General features: G+C 36.1%; 1 protein-coding gene across 15 annotated transcripts in view; it reads right to left on the reverse strand.

The window, feature by feature from the left end:
- Window positions 1–1,294: 1,294 nt before the first annotated feature.
- Window positions 1,295–26,680, reverse strand: part of LOC128165237 (uncharacterized) — a 32,382-nt gene continuing 6,996 nt past the window's right edge. For 3 of the 15 annotated variants that reach the window (XM_052829549.1, XM_052829548.1, XM_052829550.1), the window contains exons 2-23: window positions 26,183–26,364; window positions 25,693–25,810; window positions 24,661–24,739; window positions 20,613–20,702; window positions 17,239–17,359; window positions 17,060–17,134; window positions 14,769–14,913; window positions 12,839–12,911; window positions 12,488–12,617; window positions 12,046–12,231; window positions 11,834–11,945; window positions 11,414–11,517; window positions 10,651–10,815; window positions 9,919–10,020; window positions 9,518–9,665; window positions 8,510–9,417; window positions 7,563–8,418; window positions 7,079–7,269; window positions 6,639–6,701; window positions 5,565–5,633; window positions 3,555–3,628; window positions 1,295–3,190 (exon numbers count right to left, since the gene is read on the reverse strand). In XM_052829549.1, the coding sequence (XP_052685509.1) occupies window positions 3,187–3,190; window positions 3,555–3,628; window positions 5,565–5,633; window positions 6,639–6,701; window positions 7,079–7,269; window positions 7,563–8,418; window positions 8,510–9,417; window positions 9,518–9,665; window positions 9,919–10,020; window positions 10,651–10,815; window positions 11,414–11,517; window positions 11,834–11,945; window positions 12,046–12,231; window positions 12,488–12,617; window positions 12,839–12,911; window positions 14,769–14,913; window positions 17,060–17,134; window positions 17,239–17,359; window positions 20,613–20,702; window positions 24,661–24,739; window positions 25,693–25,810; window positions 26,183–26,356 (3,987 nt within the window). In that variant the 5' untranslated portion in view covers window positions 26,357–26,364 and the 3' untranslated portion in view covers window positions 1,295–3,186. Of the gene's footprint in view, window positions 3,191–3,550; window positions 3,629–5,562; window positions 5,634–6,618; window positions 6,702–7,078; window positions 7,270–7,562; window positions 8,419–8,509; window positions 9,418–9,517; window positions 9,666–9,918; window positions 10,021–10,650; window positions 10,816–11,413; window positions 11,518–11,833; window positions 11,946–12,045; window positions 12,232–12,487; window positions 12,618–12,838; window positions 12,912–14,768; window positions 14,914–17,059; window positions 17,135–17,238; window positions 17,360–18,484; window positions 19,034–20,612; window positions 20,703–24,660; window positions 24,740–25,692; window positions 25,811–26,182; window positions 26,365–26,680 lie in introns of those variants that run through there. The other 12 variants (XM_052829552.1, XR_008241033.1, XM_052829558.1 and 9 more) reach the window with 12 other exon arrangements.

Consider the following 26,680-nt stretch of genomic DNA (forward strand, 5'->3'; position numbering starts at 1 on the left):
TTTATAGTGTACATAAAAGGACATTGCCTCGAGTTTTAGTAAATAGGGAGACTAAACTTTAGTCCCATCCCAATACAATTTCCACGATTGTGGGCATATTTCAGTGGCTAACGGAGTATAATTAACCAAACGCAGTCTAAAATGAATGACTGTGCTTCTGGTCTCCCAACAGGTTTTCACGCTGGACCTATCGCGGGCCTTAATTCCCCGTCCTCCCTGACGAAATTTCATCTAATTTATAGCTATGTACACCACTGCTTAAAGATAAATACACTTTTGGAAAAATATTGCAGTCAAATCACTATCATATTAAGCCCTTGTCGTAAATTTTCGACGAGAATTTTAAAATAAACTTACCTGTGCCTATACACCCTGTCAAAGTTTATAGTAACTGTGTTGTTCCATTCAGAAAACCACAAAACATATAGCATATTGTCGTCAAACACACCCATGTACTTGTTTAGGAAGTAGTTTTCAATTTATGAGAAAAAAACTTAAGTGAAATTATCCGTGAAATATTAATGTTAAATATGGAAGAAATTCTCTATCTCATCTATGATATTGTATTTCGAAATGACTTTATATAAGGAATAAGGAATCATTCTTTGAGTATTATGAGGTGATAATTTTGGTCGGGGCGTGATCAAATCCAATAAAGCCCGAAGGGCTTTATGATAGATTTGATCACGCCCTGACCGTAATTATCACCTCATAATATTCAAAGAATGATTCCTTATTACTTATATTTATATAATTTTAAACCATCGTACGACTAAATATTTAAATGTAAATAAGCAAACCCCGCTGGCGCCTCAATTTGGCGTCATTTGTATTATGGGTTATATAGTACAAAATCGATACGTAGTGTTATCACAGGCAAAGACATTGGAAAATGTAAATATACTGTTTTAATATTATGGTTTTCTCTTTTGTACGTAGAGATTTATTCTGACTTGTAACCACAAAACATTAATGGTGAATGATATATATGTAAACTGGTGACGTGCGTCTTTCACAGGCACCTACGTTGCATATTTTTCTCACAAGAAAAATATACCCTATACCTAATTGTATAGGGTATATATTTATATATACGAGAAAAATATATAACGTCAGGTGCCTGTGGCGTCTCAATTTGTCAATTAATGGCAATAATTGGACACAAAAGTCCCGATTTGTTGTCAAGATAATCACCTCAAAGTACAGAAATTTATTGTCATTCTCGCATCATTTTCACCAACATGCATCTGTAATGAACCAATGTATCTCATACAGAAAAAATACAAAGATAACAGACTTGTTTATTTCTTTAATATAAATAGAACTGTTGACGATTTAGGACATTCATATCAGATCATTACTTCATCAAAACAATGAATATCTCAATAAATAATGAAGACTGCAAAATGGACTATATCTATAACTAGAGATATTTACAGAATGATGGAGGTCAATGATTATAATAAAGAATCAATATACAAACTGCTGCCCTTTATACACATCAGTCAATAAATATCCAGTTTCAAATGGAAAGCACATGCAAGAAGTATTGCAATCAAGTCAAAAACATTGCCATTAGTCAAAATTATAAACATGCTCTTTGTAAGAGAAATCCAAACAATGTTGTAATAAATAATTGAGAAAATGAGTGTACCGTTTAAAGGAAGTCTTGTATAATGACAACTGGTCAGTATAAGCAACTTTAGTTAGTGAACGGCAAAATTTACACATCTGAAATCATCTCTTTTGTAGATGCAAAAATATTGATAAATACTTTTGTCATATTCAAAAGACAAACCCTGGGTAATAGAATGGAATGCTTCAAATGGAGTTTATTTGGAAGACAAAACATACTAATGAAAGCAAATCGGAATATATAATTATATATATGTATAATATTATAACATGATGTATGTTGCCATTTTGTTTTAGATGTCTTTGATGTTCTACTAGCAAATGCACTCCTATGGAGATCAATGATAATTCACATATATGTACAATTATGTAACGAATGAAAAATCAAAATGAGAAAAAAATGGAACTATTCATAATATATATAAATATATATAATTAAATCATCTACCATTGGATAAGGGGTTCACCTTTCACTCAGCAGAGCTCTGAGATTCTGTGTCATCTAAACCAGAGGGCAATACACAAATCAGGTACAGGCTGGGGGCAATATACAAATCAGGACAATACACAAATCAGGACGGCATCATTGTTATCACAGCTGTAACAGTGAACAACCTCAGATAGATTTGGGGGGGGGGGGGGGGGGGGGGGTGTATAGAGCATTCTACTGACCAAACAAAAGGCATAGTTACCTATAGAACCAAACACAGGTGTAGTGTAGGAGGTTTGTTCTTCTACTGAGGAACAAAGTTTGTGTGGCCATAGACAGGTACATGTATAGGTAGTAAATAGGGGTCTACTTGGCTACGAAATGACAGACATAATTTAGTGTGAGAGTACATATAGTCACATATAGAAACTTACAAGGAACCATTTGTGCGGTGTACCCAAAGGTTGGACACAAAATTACCACTCATGATGGGCATTTAAATGGTTTCTATTGACCTCAATACATCCTTACTTCTTAGACCAGCTGAACATCAAAACAAATGGATTTATTTCATTTTCTTATGAGCTATAGTTTTTCAAAATATATTGAAAATAAACATGACAATGCAATTCAAAAATTCAACACATAATGGAAAACTTCATTACATCTTGTAGCCAGTCACATCCTTCAGAAGTGTTTATAATACTAGTTTTACAAATCCAAAATAGACTTCTATATAAAAAGATATGGAGGAGATTCAATGAGGAAGGAAGGAAGAAAGACTTCATATCAGTGTGAAGTACATCAAGATTGAATCTTGTTTATCAGTTCATACTTCTTTCTTTGAATAAAATCACTTGTAAAGTCAGCTGTTAAGATTCAATGATTCCTCAGTTCATCTCACACACAGATTATAGGAAGGAAACACTGGCCAGAACAGCCCCACACAATGCCTCCACGTGGTTGTTCTGATTCCCTTGTTCCTTGTAGTTCCAGAGTTTTATAACATCAGATAGTCAGAGGGCGGGATCCAGCGGCCCGGGTCTGCTTCACACACTGTCATATTGTCTCCAGAATGGAGGGTGGAGGAAGGACAGGAAGTGTGGCGGGGGCCGACTTATTTACCTGAAAAAGAGCGTTCAGGTGTTAAAAAGTAGATGTAGAAACTGTAGTACATTGTCTCAATATAAGAAATTGTAAACAGAGAGATTTTGATATGTTATATAAATGTGTTAGAGAAAACACAAGTCATGCAAACAAATTAATATATGAAACAATTTTAAAAAGAGAACAATCACAAATTGCCAGGACATTCCCCTCTATTACTGATGCAACAAATCCAAGCATCCAAAATTGTATGCAGAGTTTACATGCATCAAAATTACTGGTAAATGGATCATTATTTAAATAAAAAGATGAAATCAAAGCAAAAACAAAACCAAAATTCAAACTAAATCAGCATCAACAAAAATCCAGGAAAAGGAATTACAATATGGTTTCCATGACTTCAGTGCTACTCTTACGTAGAGGCAGAAAATACCGATTTTCAAAATTGTTATCCAACTGAAATTTACAATAGTATCTTAATTATTGTTTTCTACTGGAATAAAATTAAACATAGATGATTGAATTAATGGACAAAAAACTTCATGTTTTGTTTTCATTTTTTCTTCAGAAAATTTTCAAAAAGTAATTTTTAAAAATGAAGTTCATAATGAAACAACTATTTCTATGTAAAGCGGGTGGTAATTCATTATTTCCCCTTTTACATGCATTTTTTAAAATAACTAAAATAAAACCTTAACAATTTAACTTGAAACATTACTTGAATACAAAAACACTCCTGAATGTCAAGTTACATCTGTATCAATCTTATTTTATGTTTGATCAATCATATTTTCTCCAAAACATATCTTGCCAAAGCATCAGTGTGGTCTATGGTCAGAGGGGAGAGGGGGAACATATAGATTGATATACAATGTGTATTTTTTCCTAAACACAATATTTAAAGTGGAAAAAACCAAATAGCCAACTGCCAGAGGCCAAATACAAACTGGCCTTCATACTATGTAATATACCAAGGGAGAGAACCATTTTTATATTGATAATTTAGATAAAATTGTAAATATATATACAATACAACATGTACAATGCTTTATTTTTTTTTTTTTTATAAGAATATAATTGCGATCATTGCAAAACTTATTCAACTCCCATTTGTGAGTTACCATTTACCAGGTTAATGGAATTTATACAGGGAAGCTAATTGTTTTTTGCAAATTTGAGAGTTTAATCTCAAACTGCAAAAACTTCATTCACTAAAAAAAAATGCATACTATCATAATCATCAATTCAAACATAAAAAAAAAAATATAATCCAACAAATATTTTGAAATGGAAATTTAAAAATTTTAACTCATAAGAAAAATTTAAGAGAAAGTATTTTTTGCAATGTATGCAACCAAAATACTTTTACCAAAATGAACTAACAATTAAAATATGCTATAAAATGTATGAAAGTAATTTCTCTGACAATAATATATTTTAATTGTTAGTTCATTTTGGTAAAAGTATTTTGGTTGCATACATTGCAAAAAATACTTTCTCTTAAATTTTTCTTATGAGTTAAAATTTTTAAATTTCCATTTCAAAATATTTGTCTTGTTAGGGTCTGTCGAATCCCCCTTTTTAAACACTGGAATAATTAATGAGGAAGACCATGTACTGGGAAAAATACCAGTATTTAATATACAATTAAAAAGATTATGTAGTATAGGTAAAAAATAGTCTTGAAATTCAATAAAATATTTGTTCAAAATTCCATCTTCACCGTGGGATTTTCCAGGCTTTAGATTACCGATAGCCTCTTTAATTTCATCAATACTAATGTTTTTATCTAGCTCTTCAAAAATACAATTAATATCTAAACCTTCATTTCCACTTTCGATGTCACCGTCATCCTGCGTGGAAGCAATTGATTTAAAATGCTCGTAAAAATTTTCCAAAGAAATATTTGAATTAGTTTTAGACCTTTTCTTAAATTTGGCGAAAAATTGTTTTGGGTTGCTTTGTTTTAACAAAGATAATTGGTCATCTTCAGTATTTTTGTAGATACGTTTGGCTTTGGCTTCGTGTTTTTTGTAGATACGTTTTTTACTTAAAAGATCCGCATGGTTAGAATTACATTTATAACTGTTAAATTTGCGCAACGCGACAACATAATCCTTATACAAAGATTTTAATGGTGTGTAACGAGGATAATTGTAACGACTGGTCTGTAACTAGGTCAATTGTAATGACTGGTGTTTGTAACTAGGTCAGTTGTGTGAAACTAGGTCATTTGTGATGAAAGGTGTGAAACTAGGTTGCTAATAATGACAGGTGTTTGTAACTAGGTCAGTTATATTGACCGGTGTGGAACTATATCAGTTGTAATAACAGGTGTGGAACTAAGTCAGTTGTAACGACAGGTGTGTAACTAGGTCAGGAGTTTTCTAACCTGTGGAACTGGTTCCCCCTGTGCTACAGTGTAGGTAGGCTGGACTTTTTCTGGGGTCATAAATACACCCTGTAAATCAAAGAAATATTCCATATAGATAAATTTTACATTTATGAAAAATAAAGGTAGAAATTCAAACTTTTATTTTGATAAATAAAACAAACTATATGACTAAATTTAAAAATTCAAATATTAAATGAATGTACAAAAGTTTTATAAATAAATTTTTACTAGGATCATAGTGTTTCATTTATAAATGATGATAATTGAAAATATTACTGATCAGCAAAAAGCCTTCAATTAAGACTGGTATGTTGGCATAAGGCCAAAATATTGATTTAATTTAGTGCCATATTGAAAGAGAATAGCTAAGTTTATAAATAGGAAAGTTGAGTTATGCAAAAATTGCAAATCTTATAATAAAATACATACCTGTTGCATCATATTTTGAAATTTTGGTCTGAGAACCTAGACATTAATTATTTTGGCCTAATAGGGGCCTGCAAGACATTTCTTTGTTTCATTAGTGATGAGTCATATTAACATTAAAATTTGGGAGCATATATGATAACAACATACAAAGTGATATAAACATTGTCTATTGGGCAACAGCAACCTAGTGACTACTTATAGTTTCTAAAAAGCTTCACTTAGTCTACAAAATTGTGAACACAAAAGTTGTTTATTGAGCTACAAAAAGATACCAAGGTGTCTATAAAAGTTGTCTATTGAGGTACAGCAACATAACAAAGTGACTATAGCATTGTCTATTGAGGCACAGCAACATAACAAAGTGACTATAGAAGTTGTCTATTGAGGCACAGCAAAATACACAAAGAGAATACAAAAGTTTTCTATAAAGGTGAAGAAGATGCATAAAAAGAAACTGCAGACATTGTTTGTTGAGGTACAGTAACACTAAAGGGAATACAGAAATGATATACTGAGGTATAGCATTGAAAAGAAGTTGTCTATTGACTTACAGCCAACCAAACAAAGGGACTACAGAGGTATACGCCCAGCTACCAAAGCCGAACAAGCAAATTATAATTACTTTTCTCGGGATGGACTCACATTGTCACCCGAGTGATAATGGTTGCTACGGGAATGATTGACTGACGGAATCAGACCTCTCCCCTGGTTAAAAACAAAACCTTGAGGTTAGTAACAAAACAGGTTATCTAATGGACGTCTCCTTTGTTTGTTAGACACTGCAACCTCTCGCATCAGTGCAGTCACAGTGGTTTGTTTCACATTTCTTTCCTATATACATCAAACCATCAAATGACTTGACAATTATTTCAACTGTTGTTAAAACTTTATGGGTTATTTATCAGTATTAAAAAATCCAATCATTACATCTAAGCACACTCTTCAATAGTCTAGTACATTATTCATATCATTTTACTTCTACATATTCCAAACAATCCACAATCTAGCTCTGGGTTATTGTTGTTGAAATAAAACAGAATTAGCACCGGAAAGTCCTCTCCATAAATAGCAGATCCCCTTACCTGGAACTGTGGGGGGCCTCTCTGTGAGGGGGAGGGGTGGTCCTCCCTCCCTACAGCATGGTTACTTTGGCCATGTTGAGTGGAATTGTGGTACGGATGAGATGCATTATGGGAATGATGTTCCGATGACTGTGGGCGTTGACTGGAGTATGGAGAAGGAGGGGGCCTAGAAGGAGGGGGCATCGCAAAACCTGAAAAGTAATCAGAGTGAGGACATGGCTCACAATGGGCAACATAGAATAAGGTATTCTGAAATGCTTATTTTATTGATAATACTTGGTCAAAACGTTTTGGTGCTTATAATACAACCAAACTACATTTTTACCCCAATATCATGGCCCACAAAGGTGGGTAAGTATAATACACCAAATTGTATTATAGAATTATTCAATAATATAAAAAAAAACAACCCCTAAATCTATTACATGTACTAGAAGATGTATACATGACTATGTAATTTTGTTGAATTTACCTCCATGCTTACCTGAGTATTTGTTGGACACATCTCTGTACATTCTTGGACTGTTCTCCAGGAGTCTGGGAACCCTGGCCTGAGACATTTGTAGATTATGTTTATACACAGCTATGTCCTCACACGAAGAGCCCGGATTCTTGAACTCTTCCGCCTGGTCTGGAAACTGTTCCTGGTGGGAAATGGGATCACACGGGGAATTCCTATGGCTACTGTGTTCACGGCTACTGTAGCCTGACTCCCTGGGGGAGTCCCCTCTCTCCTCCTCACAGTTCACTAACACTGGTGTCCTTGACCTTTCACCTTGAGGCTGTTCACCTGACAACTGAGCGAGTTTAGGAGGTAGAGGGTTGTAAGGCCGTGATTTTGAAGTGTCACTGCTGAACCCTGAGGACTGAGAGGAATCATGGTCCTGTGGATACACTGTGTTAGCACTACTGGAGACTAGGGGGTGAGGGGCGTGAGTGCCACCAGAGCCGTCACCACTGGGGGTGGGGAGACGAGTCACTTCCTGTGTGTATAAGGTCGCACTGTGTTTGTACACAGAGGTATTGGGGACACGTGTCACTTCCTGTGTAAACATAACTTCACTCTGTCTATACAACTGTTGGCTAGGACTCTGTCGTGACAATGGAAGTCTTTGGTATGGAGATTCAGAACGGTAATCACGAGCACTTTGTTCACTGATTGCAAGTTCAGATAAACGCTGGTTCATTGAAGGGGAGTTCATGCTTCTCCTGTCATAGTTTATGACACCGTAGGGAGAGCCCCTGTTAGGAGTAGGAGGGAGTTTCCGGTGTGCAACTGAGTTATAGGTGGGGGAAGCCTTATAAGGAGGTGGTTGATTAGTTGACAGAGCATCATTTACCTGCAATCAAAAATCACCTTCATTTTAAAAAAAATATTCTCTAAGACTTCAAGAAGAATGGAGTGATAAACCTTCAGAATCAGTATCTTACCTGGTGATTAAGCTGGGATTGTGAACTGTTCATTTTTTGTTCCATCACTGCATAAAAATCCTTTCTCCAATCTGCGGTCTTCCCATGATCCTCTTGGCTGGCACTGCCACTGTCACTGCCTGACCGTGACCGCCCACGGAATCCGAACCCATTAGGGGGCTCGCTGGTGATTGGAGTGCTTTGGTCCACAATATTACTGTGGTGAAACATGGGGGAGGGAGGATTATAACCACTGTCACTGAACCCTGAGGTTTCTAGAGGCCGAGCACTAGGATCAGACATTTTGTCTTTAGGTGAAGCTGTGCTAACTTCTCGCACCTTCTGGAAAGATGTCCTGATCTGATTGGGAGTACTGTAAGTTTGTGATAAAACAGTTTGATTTGTATGACACTGAACACTTCCTGTATGTTGCTGATGTATGGGTGTGGGACCTGAGCGATAGGAAGCCACTTTGACCCTGCCCGAATACCCCTCCACATCACTGGAGTACCCCACCTCTCTTTGGCGCTCTTTCCTGGGGGTAAACCCGTCCCTGTCACTCTCATAACCCCCCCTCACAAAACCTTGTTCGTTGAGCAGGTGCTGTCTCCGCTGTCGAATAAACTCAGTTTCACTCCGATATCCCGTATCAGAGTCATAATCTCTGGAGCGCTGAGATTTCACCACAGGACTAGCACTATAGGATGAGTGAGCATTGGGACTTCGCGGATCAGAGAACTGTGACAGTCTGCTGGAGAGTTCTGACGGGGAGCAGTAAGTGAAGGCAGGGGTTCGCTTAGAGACTGGCGTGTTGGGTGCAGGCTGGTCCTTCTGGACAGACACATCAGGGTTTGATCCTAAACACGTAGAAGGTCCTCTCCCCGAGAATCCACCATCATCATCAACCAACTTCCTGTGCTTCTCTTTTCCTGAAAAAACATTTATATCACAAATGAGAATGCTAACTAGAGTATGAGCACTATAAATGAGTTTTTTTAAAGAAGTATTTCCCAAAGAACTTCATCTAACCTTTTCTGGGTGCAGGCTGAGGTTTGTCTCCTGACGTTATCATTGAGGTCATCTCTCCAATAGGTGACCTTGACCTGCTGACTTCTCTGTCTGGTTCCTGGTCTGAGTGATGATGCTGTAGCCTGGCCTTGTCTTTGGCTAGTTTCTCCTGCAAAATGTGTTGTACATGTAAATCTAGTCTCTGTATGTGTAAAACTCCACAGCTTGGTAAAACACAAACTCTAGGTCAAGATGTAAGGATGGTAAGTACTATTTAGGTCAGTGTTTTAATACTGTAATCAATCTATGGTAAGTTACCTCAAACATCCACAAATTAAGTGATATAATGCTACATATAATATTAAATCTTGTTCTACACAGAGTGTCACATTTAGCTGGAGATATTATTTAGAGCCCCGTACCTTATCACACTGATAAAGACGGTGGGCATCGATCTGAGAGGCCGGGTTAGGATGTCTACTCGGGTCACCATCGTGGTGGTCACCATAAACCAATGCAGCGGTCTGCAAAAGTGTTAGCTACTGTTACCATGGATACACATATTATTTCCATATCAACACACAATTATAAACACTGTGATTAGTGACTAGAAAATCCTCTCTATATGTTTACTTTATTTACATGATGCTGTCTAATACTGTATAATGGTGCAAGTAATACAGAGTGCAGATTAATGAAATATACTGATTGTAGATTTCCAGGTACTAATAAATATTCAAGCCTAGCGAACCTGTCATTTTAGGTTTCTGAAGTTAAATAGTGCATGAAGTAAAAGAACAAATGATGTGCCCAAGTAAAACGCTGCAAGCTATTTCTACATCTCATTCTAAAGGTCATCCACTAGCCTAATTTTACAGACAGAATCTATGACTAACCTCTTTGATAATCTACTCATTCCAATAAGACAACTACAGAAATTCAGGTAACTCTTTTGTCTTAAATTATATCTGGCATTAAATCTATTGAATGTGGCAGTCAAGGATGAAATCGAAAAAAAGTAACAGAATGAATTCAATCACTGCTTGGCTGACTAGCCTGTAGAGTTTATAAGTTGGCTGTATTGTGTACGAGATGATCAATAAATTAGACACAGTGGGTGATTGGTTTGAGGCTCTGAGTGTAAAGGTCCTAACCTTTGACCTTACCTCCTCCTCGTATCCTCGGTTATCTCGCCCTCCGCTCCATCGAACATCTGCTGGTACCCCGCCCTGCTTCTGCCTCATTGCCAAGCTACGAGCATGTCTGATTTTTTCACGCATGTCTTTGGGGTAGGGGGTCGGACACCTAACCAATGTTCCCTACAAAGGACCAGGGGTTGAGTCTGGTTATCAATGGGGTACTTATTGTGTGGACAGGCAGACAATAGAGTGTAGTTCTAAAGGTTGAATATCCAATGATTAATTCTGAATAAGCTTGTTTAATGTAATACATTGGATGCATCTTTTACATCTGCAAGTGTACCCTATCAAAATATATATCAAAATGTCCTTTGTGCAATAACTTTTTTAAGCAATAAACACTTCATCTTCAGTGGAGTAAGTGTAAGTAATACATGGTGACGGTGTAGTATATTTGCAGATATGACTGAATGCCTTACTTCACATGTTTATATGTAAGGTTCTTTGAAAATTCAAGGAATACAAATTCATATATACAATAGTGCTACAGATTTATATGCAGATTGGGAACTGGGCATGCACTATGTGATCATGCAGGTCAACTGGTAAATATAAAAGATATATCGTATTTTATCAAACAATTGTTAATGCAGCGTAAATATAAATTTTAAGCTTGTTATATCCAACTTCAAATCACCCATATACGTAGAGTACATGTTATACAAAGAAATGCATCCTGTAAAATAAAACTAATATAAATATCGGCAGCATCCCATACCGATTCTTCATCTTCCTCAGGGAAGGCAAAGTGGATGGTCTGTCGTCTGCTTCTCTCCTCATCCCACATTGAGGCATGGAAACTGTCCGTGTCACCTCCCTGTCCTGTAGAAAAACAAAAACATGGAAGGTTAAACACAAAACCAAAGAAGGTCAAACTTTAAAAGGTAAAAACTTAAAGGTTATCCAATAATTATAGAAGCTTAAACTTTTTCGTAAACATCTCCTTAATTATTACTTCTCTACAAGTGCCTCGTTATTCATAGATCTGTCCTATTCAATGGGGACTGACAAAAAACATTGATCAATTTAAGGTTGGGATTCTTTTTCCCTTCTTTTTTTCTTTCCTTTTTTGAAATTTTGATGCCAAGTTCTTCAAAAATTCATGGAAGGTTAAGCTTTTTTAAATTTAACGGCGTACCTGAATCATTGGGCCCCTCATCATCCCCTAATTGGGGAAGCAAGTAGCAAGTCAGGAACTTTCTTCCATTATCTGGGTCATGGTCTGACTGCAGAGGAATCAACGGACAAGTCTGGAAAAGAAATCTCAAGGTCAAACAATGATGATGCTTTCATCCACCAACCAACTGTACCCTTTAAGGAAATTTATTGCATAAGCAGTTTTTGCCTCACCTGGTTCTCTGCTAGCCACAGGGCTTGGAGGTCCTTGAGTTTGGTGATGGTAAATGGTAGGTACCTTAAACGATTGTCACTCAAGTTCAGGACTCGTAACCGTGGGATACGACCTATTTCATCAGGTATGTACTCCAGGCGGTTACTGCGGAGAGAAAGGACTGTGATTCCATTACAACTCCCGAGCTTTGAAGAGAAAAAAATTCAACAGATAAGAAATTTATTTGTAATTAAATACATCTCATATACGTCTTGATGTATTATTCTTTTTTCATTGCATTTTGTATTTATGTAATTTTATGAATTTTAAAGAAAGAACATTAATTCATTTACTCCTGAGCTATGAATAATGAACAGCATGTCTCAGTCATGTCCTAATTCCTTAATTAAATAAAAAATATTTTGGTTATTATATACATCTGCTTATTTTGGATGAACATACCTCTGCTGGGATAAACAGGAGATAGTTTTCGTCGGCGTAGAATGTGCGTAGATTCCTGAGAAGTCCGAGGGTCACTGGAAGATCCTCCAGGTTGTTACAGCTCACATTGAGTTCCGATAACGACTGCAGACTATAACATAGAGCACTTGTTTATACTTCTACAGAACAACATACACTAAACTTGATTATTTCTATAACACAACATCATATAAAGCTTGGTCATTTCTACGTACAAGCTCTCTCTTAATCACTAAGCATGACATTATTACCTTGTAATTAAATGTAATGCAAATAAATGAATGACCTTTGACATGTTTACACAAACTGAGATATAATATGTAGTATACGTACCCCCCTATGGTAGACGGTAGTGATGTTAACTGGTTGTTGTCCGCCTTCAGGGTGGTCAAGCTTTCTAGGTTACCTGAAAACATTAACAGGATGAATGCATGTTCGTGGTCATAATTTTACATATACCATACATCATTTTTATCTTTCTATTCAATATCATTTTTTTTAAATCTCTTAAATTATGTGTTGTTTGATTCAATAGATGATAAACCCTAAAATGCTTAAGAATTTGATTTTAATATCAATTAGCCTCTCCTCTTTTACCTTTGTAGAGGGCGCTTATAACACTGACTACGGTACCTGTCCTTCCCAATAACAACAGAACTCCAGGTACATTTAAATTTCTTGTCACCCTGAGTCGCGTTTAAAGGCCTTGACTAGGCATGTAAAGCGGACTGTGTCTGGCAATAAAATCTCAACTGATCAAAGCTTCCCTAGCCATTGCTGAATTAATGAAACCATTACTTGGAATCAATTTCTGATTACAACATCGGGTATACAAATAAAATGGAACAACACCATACTGTTAAACACGTCTCCAATTTCTGTGCCATACAGTAAAATTAATCAGGAATTTATTTTCAGTTTTATTTGAGTTGGATTTATTTTTATTGATCAATTTTGAACTTGGAAGAATGTCAACAAGCTAGGATGTGTAATGGTGTGGATATGTCTATTTAATATTGGAGTGATGGGTTTATCTATCTTATCACCAAAACAGATTAAAGACAGTTTTACTATCAGAAAATTTAAACATTATCATCAAATTTCATACAAATTGAACATTGACGTATGACTTATTGCAGAAATTTCATTAAACTAAGTAGACTTGAAAGCTGAACTAATTTTCCCCCTTTTTAAAACCACTTTTAGAAAGGTTAGCATTGACAATTGAGATAAAATGTCCATTATTTGAAGCACCAGGGTGCATTACAGCACGGAAGGACCTATTTAATAAACTATCTTTTCATTTCCCTCTTGCCTTATCTGGATACACGGGAGAATATCTCCATGTTAATGGCATGTCTGGTCTAGACTTTTCCTTGCTTTATGGGGCTATCATTTCATAGTTTAGATATCCAATCTCGACAAGATTATTAAAGGAGCTCTAATTATGAAGATTTACACAATGGTCCACAATCGCAGTGATGGACATGAAGAAGGCATTCAAAAGAGCCGGGGCTTGTATAATTCAATTATTCTGATCAATTATTATAACACACTGAAGGGCCAGGAATTGAGGTTGTATTATCCCGTTTTGACATTCGATCAATGAGCAGCCATTCAAAAGACCTCACAACACATAACTCAGGTGAACATTCTGGTTTAATATTTTCATTCCTAATTACTCCTAATAAATAACGGTGCTTTGTCATCAGTAATTAAAACCAGAGAAAGGCCTCATATACAGTACTATGTTGAGAAAGAAAAAGGTAGTGTAGCCACCACGAAATCTTGTTGAGGAATTTACACATCAAGTACTTTCATAAAAAAAATTCATTGATTAACAAATGACTAATTTTTATGACACTGTTGTATTCCATCTGAATGAACAACCAATGGCCTAGTTTCCATTTTGTAAATGAGAGAATACCTCACTTAATATTTCCTAATTTAATCAAATTTATTTAAGCAATCTAAAGTATCACTTACCATGAATCCGATATAAATGGTAAGTTGTACTACACATATCCCCATACTTTCAGGCAATGAGAAACTTCTACAAGAATCTATGGCCTACTGTTTCTGAAGTACAGGCTATCTGTCCTTGCCTATCTATTGATGATTCTCTTTATTTATTATAATTCATGAACTGCTCAAGATGACGAACTGAAGCCTGATTTACTGGATTTTATAAGTTGTCACCAAGTTTTTGGTAATGTCCATAAAAAGGATCTTAGAAGCATAAATTATCTACAATTATTGTTACCCAAAGTTTCCGGAAGAGCCTGGATCCTATTGGTTGTTAGATGTAGATCACCCAATGAGGTGCACCCTTCTATCTCTGATGGAAGTGACTGTAAATGATTGGATGAGGCATCCAGAAACATCAGGCGTTTGAGGTTACCAATAGTCTACAAAAGAATAAACCAAAAAAACTGACTCAATGGTCGGTAAAACACACAGAATACAAGTTTAAAATTTATAATTTGCATATCCATAATTAAGTTAGATAAAACAGTAAAATGAGTATAATTTATTATGGTCAGATGTAGATGCAGAACTTTCTGGTTTCACATCAAATTCAATAAAATACAATGTAAGAAGAAAACATTTTTAAACTTCACCTGGTAAGGGTGGGAAGAAGGAAAGAGAAAAAAGAGAGAGTGTATGTTACTATAAAATAGTGCTATAGCATTTACATGTACAGCAGATCTGTTATAAGTAACTTCTGAAATGAAGACCTGAAGGCAAGAGTGCTTTCCCATAAGATCAGATTAATTTCTCTCTAGTGATTAGCTGACTTATACACACATTATCCCTTCACACAAATAAGAAAGGCTGATCCTTCTAATCCACAAAATTCCAGACATACTACAACTTTAAAAGTCAACACATTTGACACTACTCTATAAATTGTTTATCAAAATGATGAAGATAGATAAACGATGATTCTTTTTGACAATTCATCTTCAACTTACAGATTTGTTTGGTATTTAAACAACTGATAAATAGTGTGTTTTTGTGTACTAGAGAGATGTTTGAAACTAATTGGGGAGTGCATAAATTATATTATATAGGCTATTTTTTGTTGCTTATAACGATATACATGTACTGAGATATCTATAGTCATGATAGTAGAAATACAACTATATGCTGATTGAATGAAACGATTTGCCGATTTAATGAAACGATTTGGAAATAAAGTTTAAAATTTAAGATTTGGAATGTAGGATTTACAAATCAATTATAGCTTCTTTGATTTCTTGTTAATAACTTGGATGTTTGCTACATTCAAGATGGAGTTTACCGTCAGTTTACAGTTAGAGTCTTTGTAAGCAAACCTAGACCCCTGCATACATCTCCTCAATAATTACTTCTCTACAAGTGCCTCATTATTTATAGATCTGTCCTATTCAATGGGGACTGACAAGAAACATTGATCAATGTCCAAGGTCTGGATCCTCCTCCTTTTTTATCTTTTCCTTTCTTGAAATATTTTTTGTAGCTATCACATCTAACTGTGAAAATTAAACCCTTACTTGTCCATGTGAATAGTTAGTCAATGATAAATCTCACTCTATAAGCATGAAAAGTGGACAAAAAAGAAATATCAATTTATGAGTAGCTTTTCACACAAAGGACGGAGGGAATTTAAATACCTACATATACAAATACACTATATCAACTCTGTTATCAATCCATGCGTATTGATTTTAACGATTTAACCAGAGTTTTTTGTTCTGAGCAAGAGTGACCCGTTCAGAATACAGATGCTATCAGTTTCAATGTTAGCGTGCTGGCCCCTGTCGTGTGGTTCTATTGGAACAGGGGTCCCCGCGCATGCTGCTTGGGATCAAGATACACAACCCTAGTCAACAACCATTTTCATTCCAACTCTGACCCAAAGAGGACCTCTGATGTGAAACAGAGATTTCAAATATATCTGTACAGTCCCATTATTGTCTGATCTTTTGACCAAATTGTTGGAATGCCTGATCAATCCCGTTTGTTCTGATTGTGGATCTGTGTCATATTTGATAGGGAACAATGACAGGGGACCCTTTGTAGTGTGTGGACATGCTAGTCTGTTTTTGAGTTCTGTGAGAGGCTGGCGCCAAGCCCCTCATTGTGGACTGTCTCAGAACCAGTAAATAGGATCATCAAATGTCACAGAAAAAACCAAAGTCAGCCCAATTTTAAATTCATATAATGTTAGCTAAAACTCTTCTTTACATTAAAATACTGAATTGAAGTTGAAAATTACTTTAACAAATAGTGCACCACAAATGACAATTGCCATAACTGTCTTAAATAGAATGACAAGAGTGTGTTGGAAGCTGACAGAATTCCTCTCCCCAACTTCCTCACCTCTTACCATGGTGAGTTACTTGAATATATTTTGACTCACTGACTTGAATGTTATGTGGGTTACTTACTGGGGTGATGAAGTGGGTTACTTACTGGTGTGATGGTGTGGGTTACTTACTGGTGTGATGGTGTGGGTTACTTACTAGGGTGATTGTGTGGGTTACTGGGGTGATTGAGCGAGTTACTTACTGGGGTGATGGTTGAGATCTGATTGTGATCACACCACAGCTCCAGCAGACTGGTCAAGTTCCCAATCACATCCGGCTGTTAAAAAATAAAACCATGTACAAAATTACCAACCATGTTCATGTAAAATCCAACAAGATACATGTATTATCTCAGAAAATCTTGTATCTGCAGTAACTGACCAGTTCTGTAAACTCATTGTGTCCGATGTCCAACCTCTCAAGTGCAGTCAGCATGGAAAAAGACTTGGGTAGAGTTTTCAGATGATTTTCTCGGATCTCTAATACCTTCAGTTTCAATAATCTATAAAATAAAGACATGATATTTATAAACAATTGCTTTAAAAAGGTGAAGCCCTATACTTTTTCTCAGATATAATACAAAAAACTTTGTTTTGCATCATTTTTATTACCGGGTATTTTGAACTTTATCAGGGCCCAGAATAAATATTCTATTCCTAAGAAAACTATGAGAAGAAACAAGATCAGAAAATACGCCCTTCACTTTTTATTTCATAATTATTCAGGTACGTACTCTTTTGCAAAAATAAAAGTACATCTGAATTTTACCAACATCAGTGAACACATTCTAACCCATGTTTAATATTACTTTACTTTATAGACTAATTCTTAACAGCTTTTACCGAAAATAAAAAATACTGTGAGTTGTTACTTGTAACTCATAATATAATCTCTGAATAATTCAATTCTGTCAATACAGTGAAAGCAATGGGGAGATTTTTTACTTTAATATCTACTTTAAACGCATGAATAAACAGAGGCCCATAAATCTTCCTAGCTATTAAGATAACCATTTTAATGAAATACTTAGACACAGGTGTGAAAGGCTGCAAGTCATCAATACATTGAAATTTCGCCCAGGTACAGCTTGTTGAATTATAAAAACATACTTAAAGCTGGGATGTGTTCTATAAATAAAGTTATGCCACCTAGATAAAACAGAGAAATCAATCCCCTGTGAGTTTAACCTGGACAACAGGACTTGACAGTTTAAAGTGAAATATGACACCTAGAGAGGCACGGAACTACAGCAAATCCATTCAATATTTTGACTGCCTGGAATGTATTGAACCAAACTCTTAATTTGGAAGTCCATTTTCAATCCATTAAAGACTATAGGCTTACATAATAGACAAGGAACATCTACAGTAAATATTGTAATGTACGAGTATTGGACATCTAGTATTGGACATCGGCTAAAGCCAAGGGACAGTCTATCAGAAATCAGACAACCATGAAGACACTAAATGGTTCGGTCTTGGTCGCTTAAACTTGTTTTGAGAATTAATTGACCATGAGGCTGTGTCAACACAGAATCCAATTTCGACTGACCACCGCCTGTAGAAGTCTTGGCCTTCTGTCAACAAGTGACAGACAAACAAACAGACCAACACTTCAGGATTATTACCAGGTCAACATTATCATCAATGGATTATTCCCCCTCATTACACTGTCCCAACAACTTAATCCCTGCGACTTTTCAATGTCTGTGGACAAGACCGTTATCTACATTGCGTGTTGAGTCTCAGCCATAATAAATCACCTCACAGAAATACCATTATGTTAAAATCTCATATCTCAGCTGAGTCCAGCATTATGTGGCTGGCTGTGCCTTATGAAAGAAACTCAACAAACCTTGGGTATTAGGGGAATCAGCACCCCTGGTCTGTAAGTGACCACTTATTACGCAGTATATTACATCACAATACCTCAAAGTGTGAAACAAGCCACACTACATAGCCTGCATTCCTGGGCAGAGCAGGGCTCTATCTGAAGTGTTTGGACCTACTATCTGATCGGATCAATCAAGTGACCAGTGAACAGTGGGGAGAGGGGCAGCAATTATTCACTTATCCCAAACACAATCAACACTTGAACCAACGACCAAACAACAAGCCACTGTCAAGTGGTCTGTCAGGGGCTCACCATCACACGCTACCTCAGGACTAAATATAGCTTACTTCCTATGGAAACCTGCATGAATGGCTCACTGCTTAGCTCCTCAGAGAAACCAGTCATGATTTAGCTAGGACTTCTAAGGAAACTATCTAAGTTCCTTTACAAACCAGGCATACTAAGCTTCTCAGAGAAACCAATCAGAATATAGATAGGGTTCCAATGGAAACTATATATAGCTAGGTTTCTATAGAAACCAGGCATAGCAAAGTTCTCATAGAAACCAGTCATAATAGAGCTAGGGTTTGTTTTGAAACTATATATATAGCTTGCTAAGTACAAATAGAAACCAAACACTGCTAAGATTTTCCGAAAAAACCTGATATAGCTAGATTTCCTAGAAACTATATATACTAGTATAGCTAGGTTCTATTAGAAACCTATATGTTCCTATGAATGTCATAAATAGCTAAGATTCCTATGGAAACAACACATACATAATGAAGATAAAATTCTCAAGAAACAAGATGCTTAAGATAACACTCTTTAAAAAAATGCACATAGCTAAGGTTCTTATGGAAGACATAAGTAGTTGACAATCTATATGCCTAAGAAACTATCCAATTTACTGAAATTCCAATGTAAACTGACATATCAAATAATTAAAACCTACTAACACCCTATATAAAATGGTCCGGCAGAAGGCTAGGTACCAAAAGTCGCATAGCCAGAACATTCCAAGCAACTGATCGTATCTCCCCAAATATTACTACCGGTACATGAGAATTTTATTTACTCCATATCTTTAGTAAAATATTCTCCATATCATAAAATGGTAGAGGGGTCAGTTTCTAAGGGATTTTGTTAATATTTCTGTCAGTAACCAACTGGAGTTACAGTGGGGCTTAGGTCGTCTTAAATCTGAGCTGCATGATAGTTGTGTACTTACACCCATCTGTACGTCTCTGTTTTGATAATAAATGTTCACTTTCTCTGGTCTTTAACATCACATTTCATCATCTGCCAAAACGACTTGGTGAGGAAGTCTCCCACCTGTCAATACATTCCTTTAGGGGACAGGAATCTGTTAGAAAACCCTCCCCGCCTAATCCTGAGTAAATTCTATATGACAGCCTTACTCTGTTTACAACAGTAAATGTAGGGGCGGAATCGATCATCGGGTTATCACACCGCTTAGCTGAATTATCAAGAGCTGCCCACAATATTAAAAAGACACCTTGATATAAACACTTTCCTTGTCTTCAAATCGTGTGTCAGAGAGTCCAAAACTTAAATAACATAATTATAAAGAGCCCTATTTATATAAAATGACCAGTAAAATTTTCTGGTTTTCACAAGCTGTTATCATAAAAATCATATCTAACAGTTCATAATTCATCTTTAACGGTTTCTTTTTAAAATAATCTTACAAGTAAATCTTGTTAGAAATCAGAGAGGAAGCAGGTAATGAAAAAGATTGGATTATTGCAGGGTTCCTTGGAATTTTTTATATATGTGAATCCATAAATTTAAATTAGAAGATGTAACAAACTGGTCAGACTTTGATTATCCAGTTTAACATGTGTTTATTAGGTATTTTACCTATAATAATGCTACTACAACAATAACCTGGTTCTCACCTGCCGAATGTGCCGGGTAGATAGTCTAGGAAGGTGTCATTGAGGTAGAGCTGTGTGAGGTTCCCTAGCTGTGTCAGTCCTTCTGGTAACCTACAATACAGAAAGAGTAAGGGTCAGTGAACCAGTACACACAGTCAGGTGCAACAGGGGCCAGAGTACCAGCTTACACATACATCATTACATACAACATTACATGTATTTTTGTACATGCAACATTGAACAATACAATGTATATGAAAATACTTAATGTCTTAAATATTGACATGATGAGTTCTTTGGAAATGTGAAAGTAATTAATTTAAAAATTTCAACCGATGTTTCAGTACCTTTTTCAACTTCTTTATCTCACAACCTCAGATATCTTGAACCATTTTGAGCTTAAGATATTGAGGTGTGACTGTACATACAACATTATATGACAATACATACAACAGGTGTATTACAATACATAAAACATCATCATCTAATGTATACATATATCTGGTGAATCAATATATTTCAAACATAACCTATGATGAAATTTATAAAGTTGATTTACACCATTATTTCATTGGTTCAAAGGTTGTTCAACTGGTTATCTTAAGGATGTTCAATTGGAGACTATCTGCATGCCTCTGCTGCATGCCTCTGTAGACGGTACTGTTTGATACTCAATGAGCCTGATTGACTACCTTATTTTGTGTTGTCACACTAAATCTCAATATACTACATCCAGTAACAAAGTCCTACACCTGTTCCCTGTAGTCAATGACTTTAAGTGAAACACCAGGGAAACGATCCTATCAGCAGGTGTCCCTGTAATTATTCTGTAAGAGTGTCTGCTGTATGTAGATGCCCTGTCTGATCTCTGAATGTGACCCTGTTTAACCCCATTTATGCAAGTCTACACTGATAAAAACACTTTAGACTCTAACACAATGTAGAATATGAGAAAAGAACAAGCCATAAAGTGTGTCCTACAATACTCTCTGTAATGGGTTTAACCAGGGTGAAAAACAGATGATACTGACTTATGAGCCATCTACAAATTTCTGGCCGATAGGGATCTGGAATCCTCAACCCATGACTGTCTGAGTTTCTTAAAAATAACCAAGAGTCTTTGATCGTGGGCCATGTTAATAGCTGCATGGTAACTCAGAGATTATCTGGTTTAACAGACAGACCAGGACACGTTGCAGTGAGTTAATTGTTTATAAGGACCCTCCCAATCCAGTTCCTATCTGTGTTTGTTTAATCTCCATATCAAGTCAATACTTCAAAAACTCATAACCAAGTCATTGAGTCTAAATGAATTTGTACAATAAGAAAAAATGTTTCCTTTAAGTTCACTGAGGATAACATACAAATTGCTGTCTTTTGATAAATGCAAGAAGACGTTCAATTATATACAATGCACCTATAATCACTTTTTTTCCCCCAATCTTTTTTAAATTGTATGGTATAAAATGACATATATTTCAATTACAGAAAAATAAATGAATTCTCAAAGGTCTTGGAGTATCATTAACAACTTGTGGAAGAACAACATGCACTTGAGTCGTAACGAGACCAAGGTATATGTCGCCCCTTTGATGTTCCTAAGTCCAATTCTACCCCTAAATGGCCAACAAAAGCCATGTCTTTGTCAGAGAAATATTTTCTAAATAAATTTATATTTTTAGCTCAAAATAAATGCAATATAAAACCTAACGATAACTTAATGTTCTCGCTAATTAACGTTTGTATGTACACAACTTAAAATTAATTTTTCTAGCCTATGTAATGTACTGAAAAAGCTATTCTGCAAAATGTGATTATGCATGTTATCTGCAAATGTTATAAATAAACCCATTAAGGTTACCATACTCAAATTTTGAATAATCACATTTATAGATGTTCATGAACTTTTCTTTTTTGAATGGCAGGATTTCTTTAATAGTGTAAAGCTAGTCGTTGCTGCCTGTCAGCATTTCTTGGACTTGGACCAGACTCTGCAGAGAGTTGGCAGGGTCTCCATGACTGTGCTAGAGGTGGGAGTTTTGGTGCCATACTGTTAACCAGGCTTCCAATAAAGTAGCTGGAGTTGGTAAACAGGTGATAATTAACATGTTTACACCAGTACAACAGTAAATAGATGGAGTCACTAAGTGGCTGTTTGAATGGTTTGGCTCTGCCTCACAAAGCCTGTGCTCCAGAGCCAGGCCTGTTCTGGGGGCGCTTAGATTTGAGCGGGCCAGGTACCCTCCCCATGCCTTACACAGTCTGGGCTGTCACTCCACATGGTGCCCGGTTTCTCTGTCCCCTCCACACAAAGCCAGACGGGGCCCCTATGTTTACCTGCGTTAACCTGCTATTTGCCCAGCTTTTATTTACACACCTTTTCTTATTGTGCTGCTGTTTGTTCTCTCCTCTGAAAGTGTACTCAGCAGTTAACAGTTTCAGATTGTTCGCCTTGTTTGCCAACTTAATGACTGGCAAAACATACACCACAGTAAGTATATCAATTAGTACATACACTTCGGTACTATGTAGTAATTAGTACATATGTTACGGTATGTATAAATCAAAACATACTCTCTGGTATGTATACTAGTATCAATTCAGTGATTTCATCTTCTTAGAACTAAATTAAACATTGAGCAGTACAAGCAATGACCATATAATTATCAGAACAATTTTCTGCATACTTGCCAGCAGCATTACAATACATGCAAATTCTACATTGTTGTGGAAGAAATATTACTATGTAAACCAAAAGCAAACAGATTTTGGTGCGACTGACATGCTTTCAACCTCACACAGAACATTTCCAATCTGTATGAATGTAACTTTTAAAGATTAAAATGATCAGTGATTAAACACAGTTTTTTCATTTGAGGATAATTTTTGGATACAATAAAGGGTATCAAGTCGAAGGGTCCTGTACTTGCAATACATCAACAGGTGCTCTCTGAGGGATTCATCCCTATACCGATGACACCTGTACGGTTGATCACTTTATTCTCTCTGTAATTGTCCCTATATGTACAGCGCATCACTGGATTCATAAGAACGCATTGCAATATCTCACTGTGCAAAAACCGAATTTATCTTTAATTGTTCATTTAAAGTGAGAGAAGAAAGCTGTTCCTGGTATTTTTATAAGAATGTGTCCAATTACAGAGATTGAGTGGCAAGTTTTTACAGGTGTCGATGGCTTAGAGAGTTACAGCCATATTGTCCTCTCCACATGAATCAGGCCTGGGCCAACTTCTATTCTGTTAAATACAGAAGCCCAGTCAAATGTTCCATGCATGTGGTCTCTGGCAATTTCACTTGCTGTTGTGAAGTGTGGCCAATTACACTTCAGTTGGTGTTCAAGTACCCAAAGCAATAATTGAGAAATCATTCTGCATGGCAATTAAAGAATAATCCAATAACACAGCCTGGAAATTCATACGGTGTCCCAATTACACATGGATAAGTATTTAGTTCTCCTGTTTACCCTTCAAGGTACCCCATGCAATGGAGCTCCCTATTTACACACACCCAGATAGCAGATTTCTGGTTAATGACATGCAGGTAGTCAATAAATGTTTTTAAAAAAGACCCTTCCTTAAAGGTAGGGTAATCTAGTGTAGACATTCTTCCCTTTTTAGTCGTGTAAAATGGTGTTAACCATGCAGAAAATTACGCTAAAGATAATGATGTGAATTTGAACAGGCGATTACACACCGATCTCATCTAATCATGATGTCACCCAATTCTACACTGAGCAATGGGCCTGCTTCTTTCAGTCCTGTATACGAGCATGAACACCTGCATTCTCTGAATGGAATCTGTGTTAGATGGCCCAGAAGAATCCCGAAGCTCTGTCATTCCATCATTTCGTTTTGAGGCACTTACGTCTAGTTATTTTAACTTAATGCTGTTAGTTGTTTAATTAACAGGCAATTAATTAATCCCCCCATATCACATGGGGATCATTTTTTAGGCCACCCTCCCCTAAATTAATGCTTGAATTTACACTCTCCCCATTGTTATTGTTTGGTACAGATTCGTCCCTCAACTGGTGTTTTTGGGTACTTACTTTCCAAGAGGGTTGACATTGGCATTGACCGACCGCAGACATTTACAACAGTTGATGTTTTCCGGTATATCTATGATACCTACAATAGTAAACAAGTAAACAAATTAACTTACAAGGAAATATCATTAATGTTTTAGTCAGTTAGGTATATAGCTTGGTATGTATGTTTGTATGTGAATTAAAGTAAAGTGTGGTATAAAAGAGTAAAAAACTCTACTACTACAACTTTTTGTAATGTATTGATGCTGTTCAGTCTAGCATTGAAGCAAATAGAATAAACTTCACAGAAATTAGTCAGAAGTACAGGGCTGCGTTTTACAAAAGAACTTATGACTTACGACCAAATTAATGAATCTTTATTAATCACAAACTATTCAATATTTTATTGTAATAGCTGTAAAATATAAATATGGAAATCAAAATAGTTGTAAATAAATGGTTTGATATAAATTTTGTTTATTAAAGACTGTTCCATGAGACTGAAAATATTTACGACTTTGTTGTAAGTTCCTTTGTAAAACGCAGCCCTTGTACCTATCAAGAAGTGATGTGTTCAGTATAACATTTGTGAAACCTGTGCACTGAGTTTCCTAACATTATTATAATCAATAACAGACACACATTCAACAGATGCTCTCATTCAATATTAAATCATCGACTATTTATAATACATCCTACAGATTGTGTGGGACATTAATCAGGGTGTCCTTCAGAGAGAATCCACGGCCCTCTCACACAAGCTTGTGGTTCCCACCTTGACACCTGAGAGCTTCATTTGCATAAATCTCCCCTTAATGTGCACAGTATAATACAGACACTTTACAAGGTCATTTCATTTTAAAAACTTGAAGAAAGCTAGACTTCCTAGGACTCATCGTAGTCATAAACTAAAGAAGGAAAGCTACGAGGAGGAAGGGTCCTATACCAGCAATCTCTAGGATTATGTCAGATCTATTTCAACAAAGTGTGCACATTGTCTGATGTCTGCTGGGTAACAGGAAACAAGCAGGTAATGGGGGACAGAAGCATTACCATTTTTACTGACATCCAGTTCCTCCAAGTTGATCAGACTTCCAATGGCTGGAGGAATGTTGGTCACTTCATTGTTGCTGAGGCACAGCTTCCGGATACCATGGCAACAGAATAACTCCTAAAACAACAATTGCATACATACACAGATGACATTCAGACTTGATATCTCACTGACTTAAAAGGAGCGTTTTAGACCTATTTTAACAAAATCATGGACTTTCGTAAGGATGTAACTACTCTTTGCATTAAAACTATTTGAAAAGTCTGCTTAGGCATAGGTCTAGAGTTGGACAAATCTTGTTGATTTCAAAATATAGGGCTGAGTGGCTGACAATGAAATAGAAAGGTCTATGTCACATTGCTGTTTGAGATAACTATCCAAAGTCCAAGCTCTTGTCAAAATAACCCTAAGAGAGTGTTTCATTCAAAATAATTTATAATGATAAGACAATGTTGAAGAGAAACTGTTAGTGGTCTCTAAAGCTCTTACCCTGGGTAGGTCCTGGATCTGGTTGTTGTCCAGGTACAGCTCCTCTAGGGTCCTCTCAAAGTTAAACACCTGGGCAGGTACGTCCGTCAGGTTACAGTGGCGGTAGTCAAGCTCGTAGATTTCCTCCTGAATCTTGGGCCTCAGACACGGGCATTTCTTGACAAATCCTGCCATTATCTACCCTGAAATTCACAAAGCCCATTGGCAACATTATTGTCTTTTAGATTTATTCATTTTAGATTCACTTATTTACAGGTGCAATGACATTTACAAACTGTAAACATGGTAAATCCTTCATCACATAATTTGAAATTATTCAGTAGAGATTCATACATTACACACCTAGATATTTTACAGATCCAAACTTTACAAATCCAGAATTTTACAGATCCTAGACATTTCATAAATATCCAAAAAGGACTCTGATAATAGAATCCAAATTCTCCATAGAAATGGCAGAGTTTGAGCTTTTAGTCATGAAATCCATTGTTTGACCCA

This window comes from Crassostrea angulata, chromosome 10, assembly GCF_025612915.1.
Source record: "Crassostrea angulata isolate pt1a10 chromosome 10, ASM2561291v2, whole genome shotgun sequence".
NCBI classification, from domain to species: Eukaryota; Metazoa; Mollusca; class Bivalvia; order Ostreida; family Ostreidae; genus Magallana; species Magallana angulata.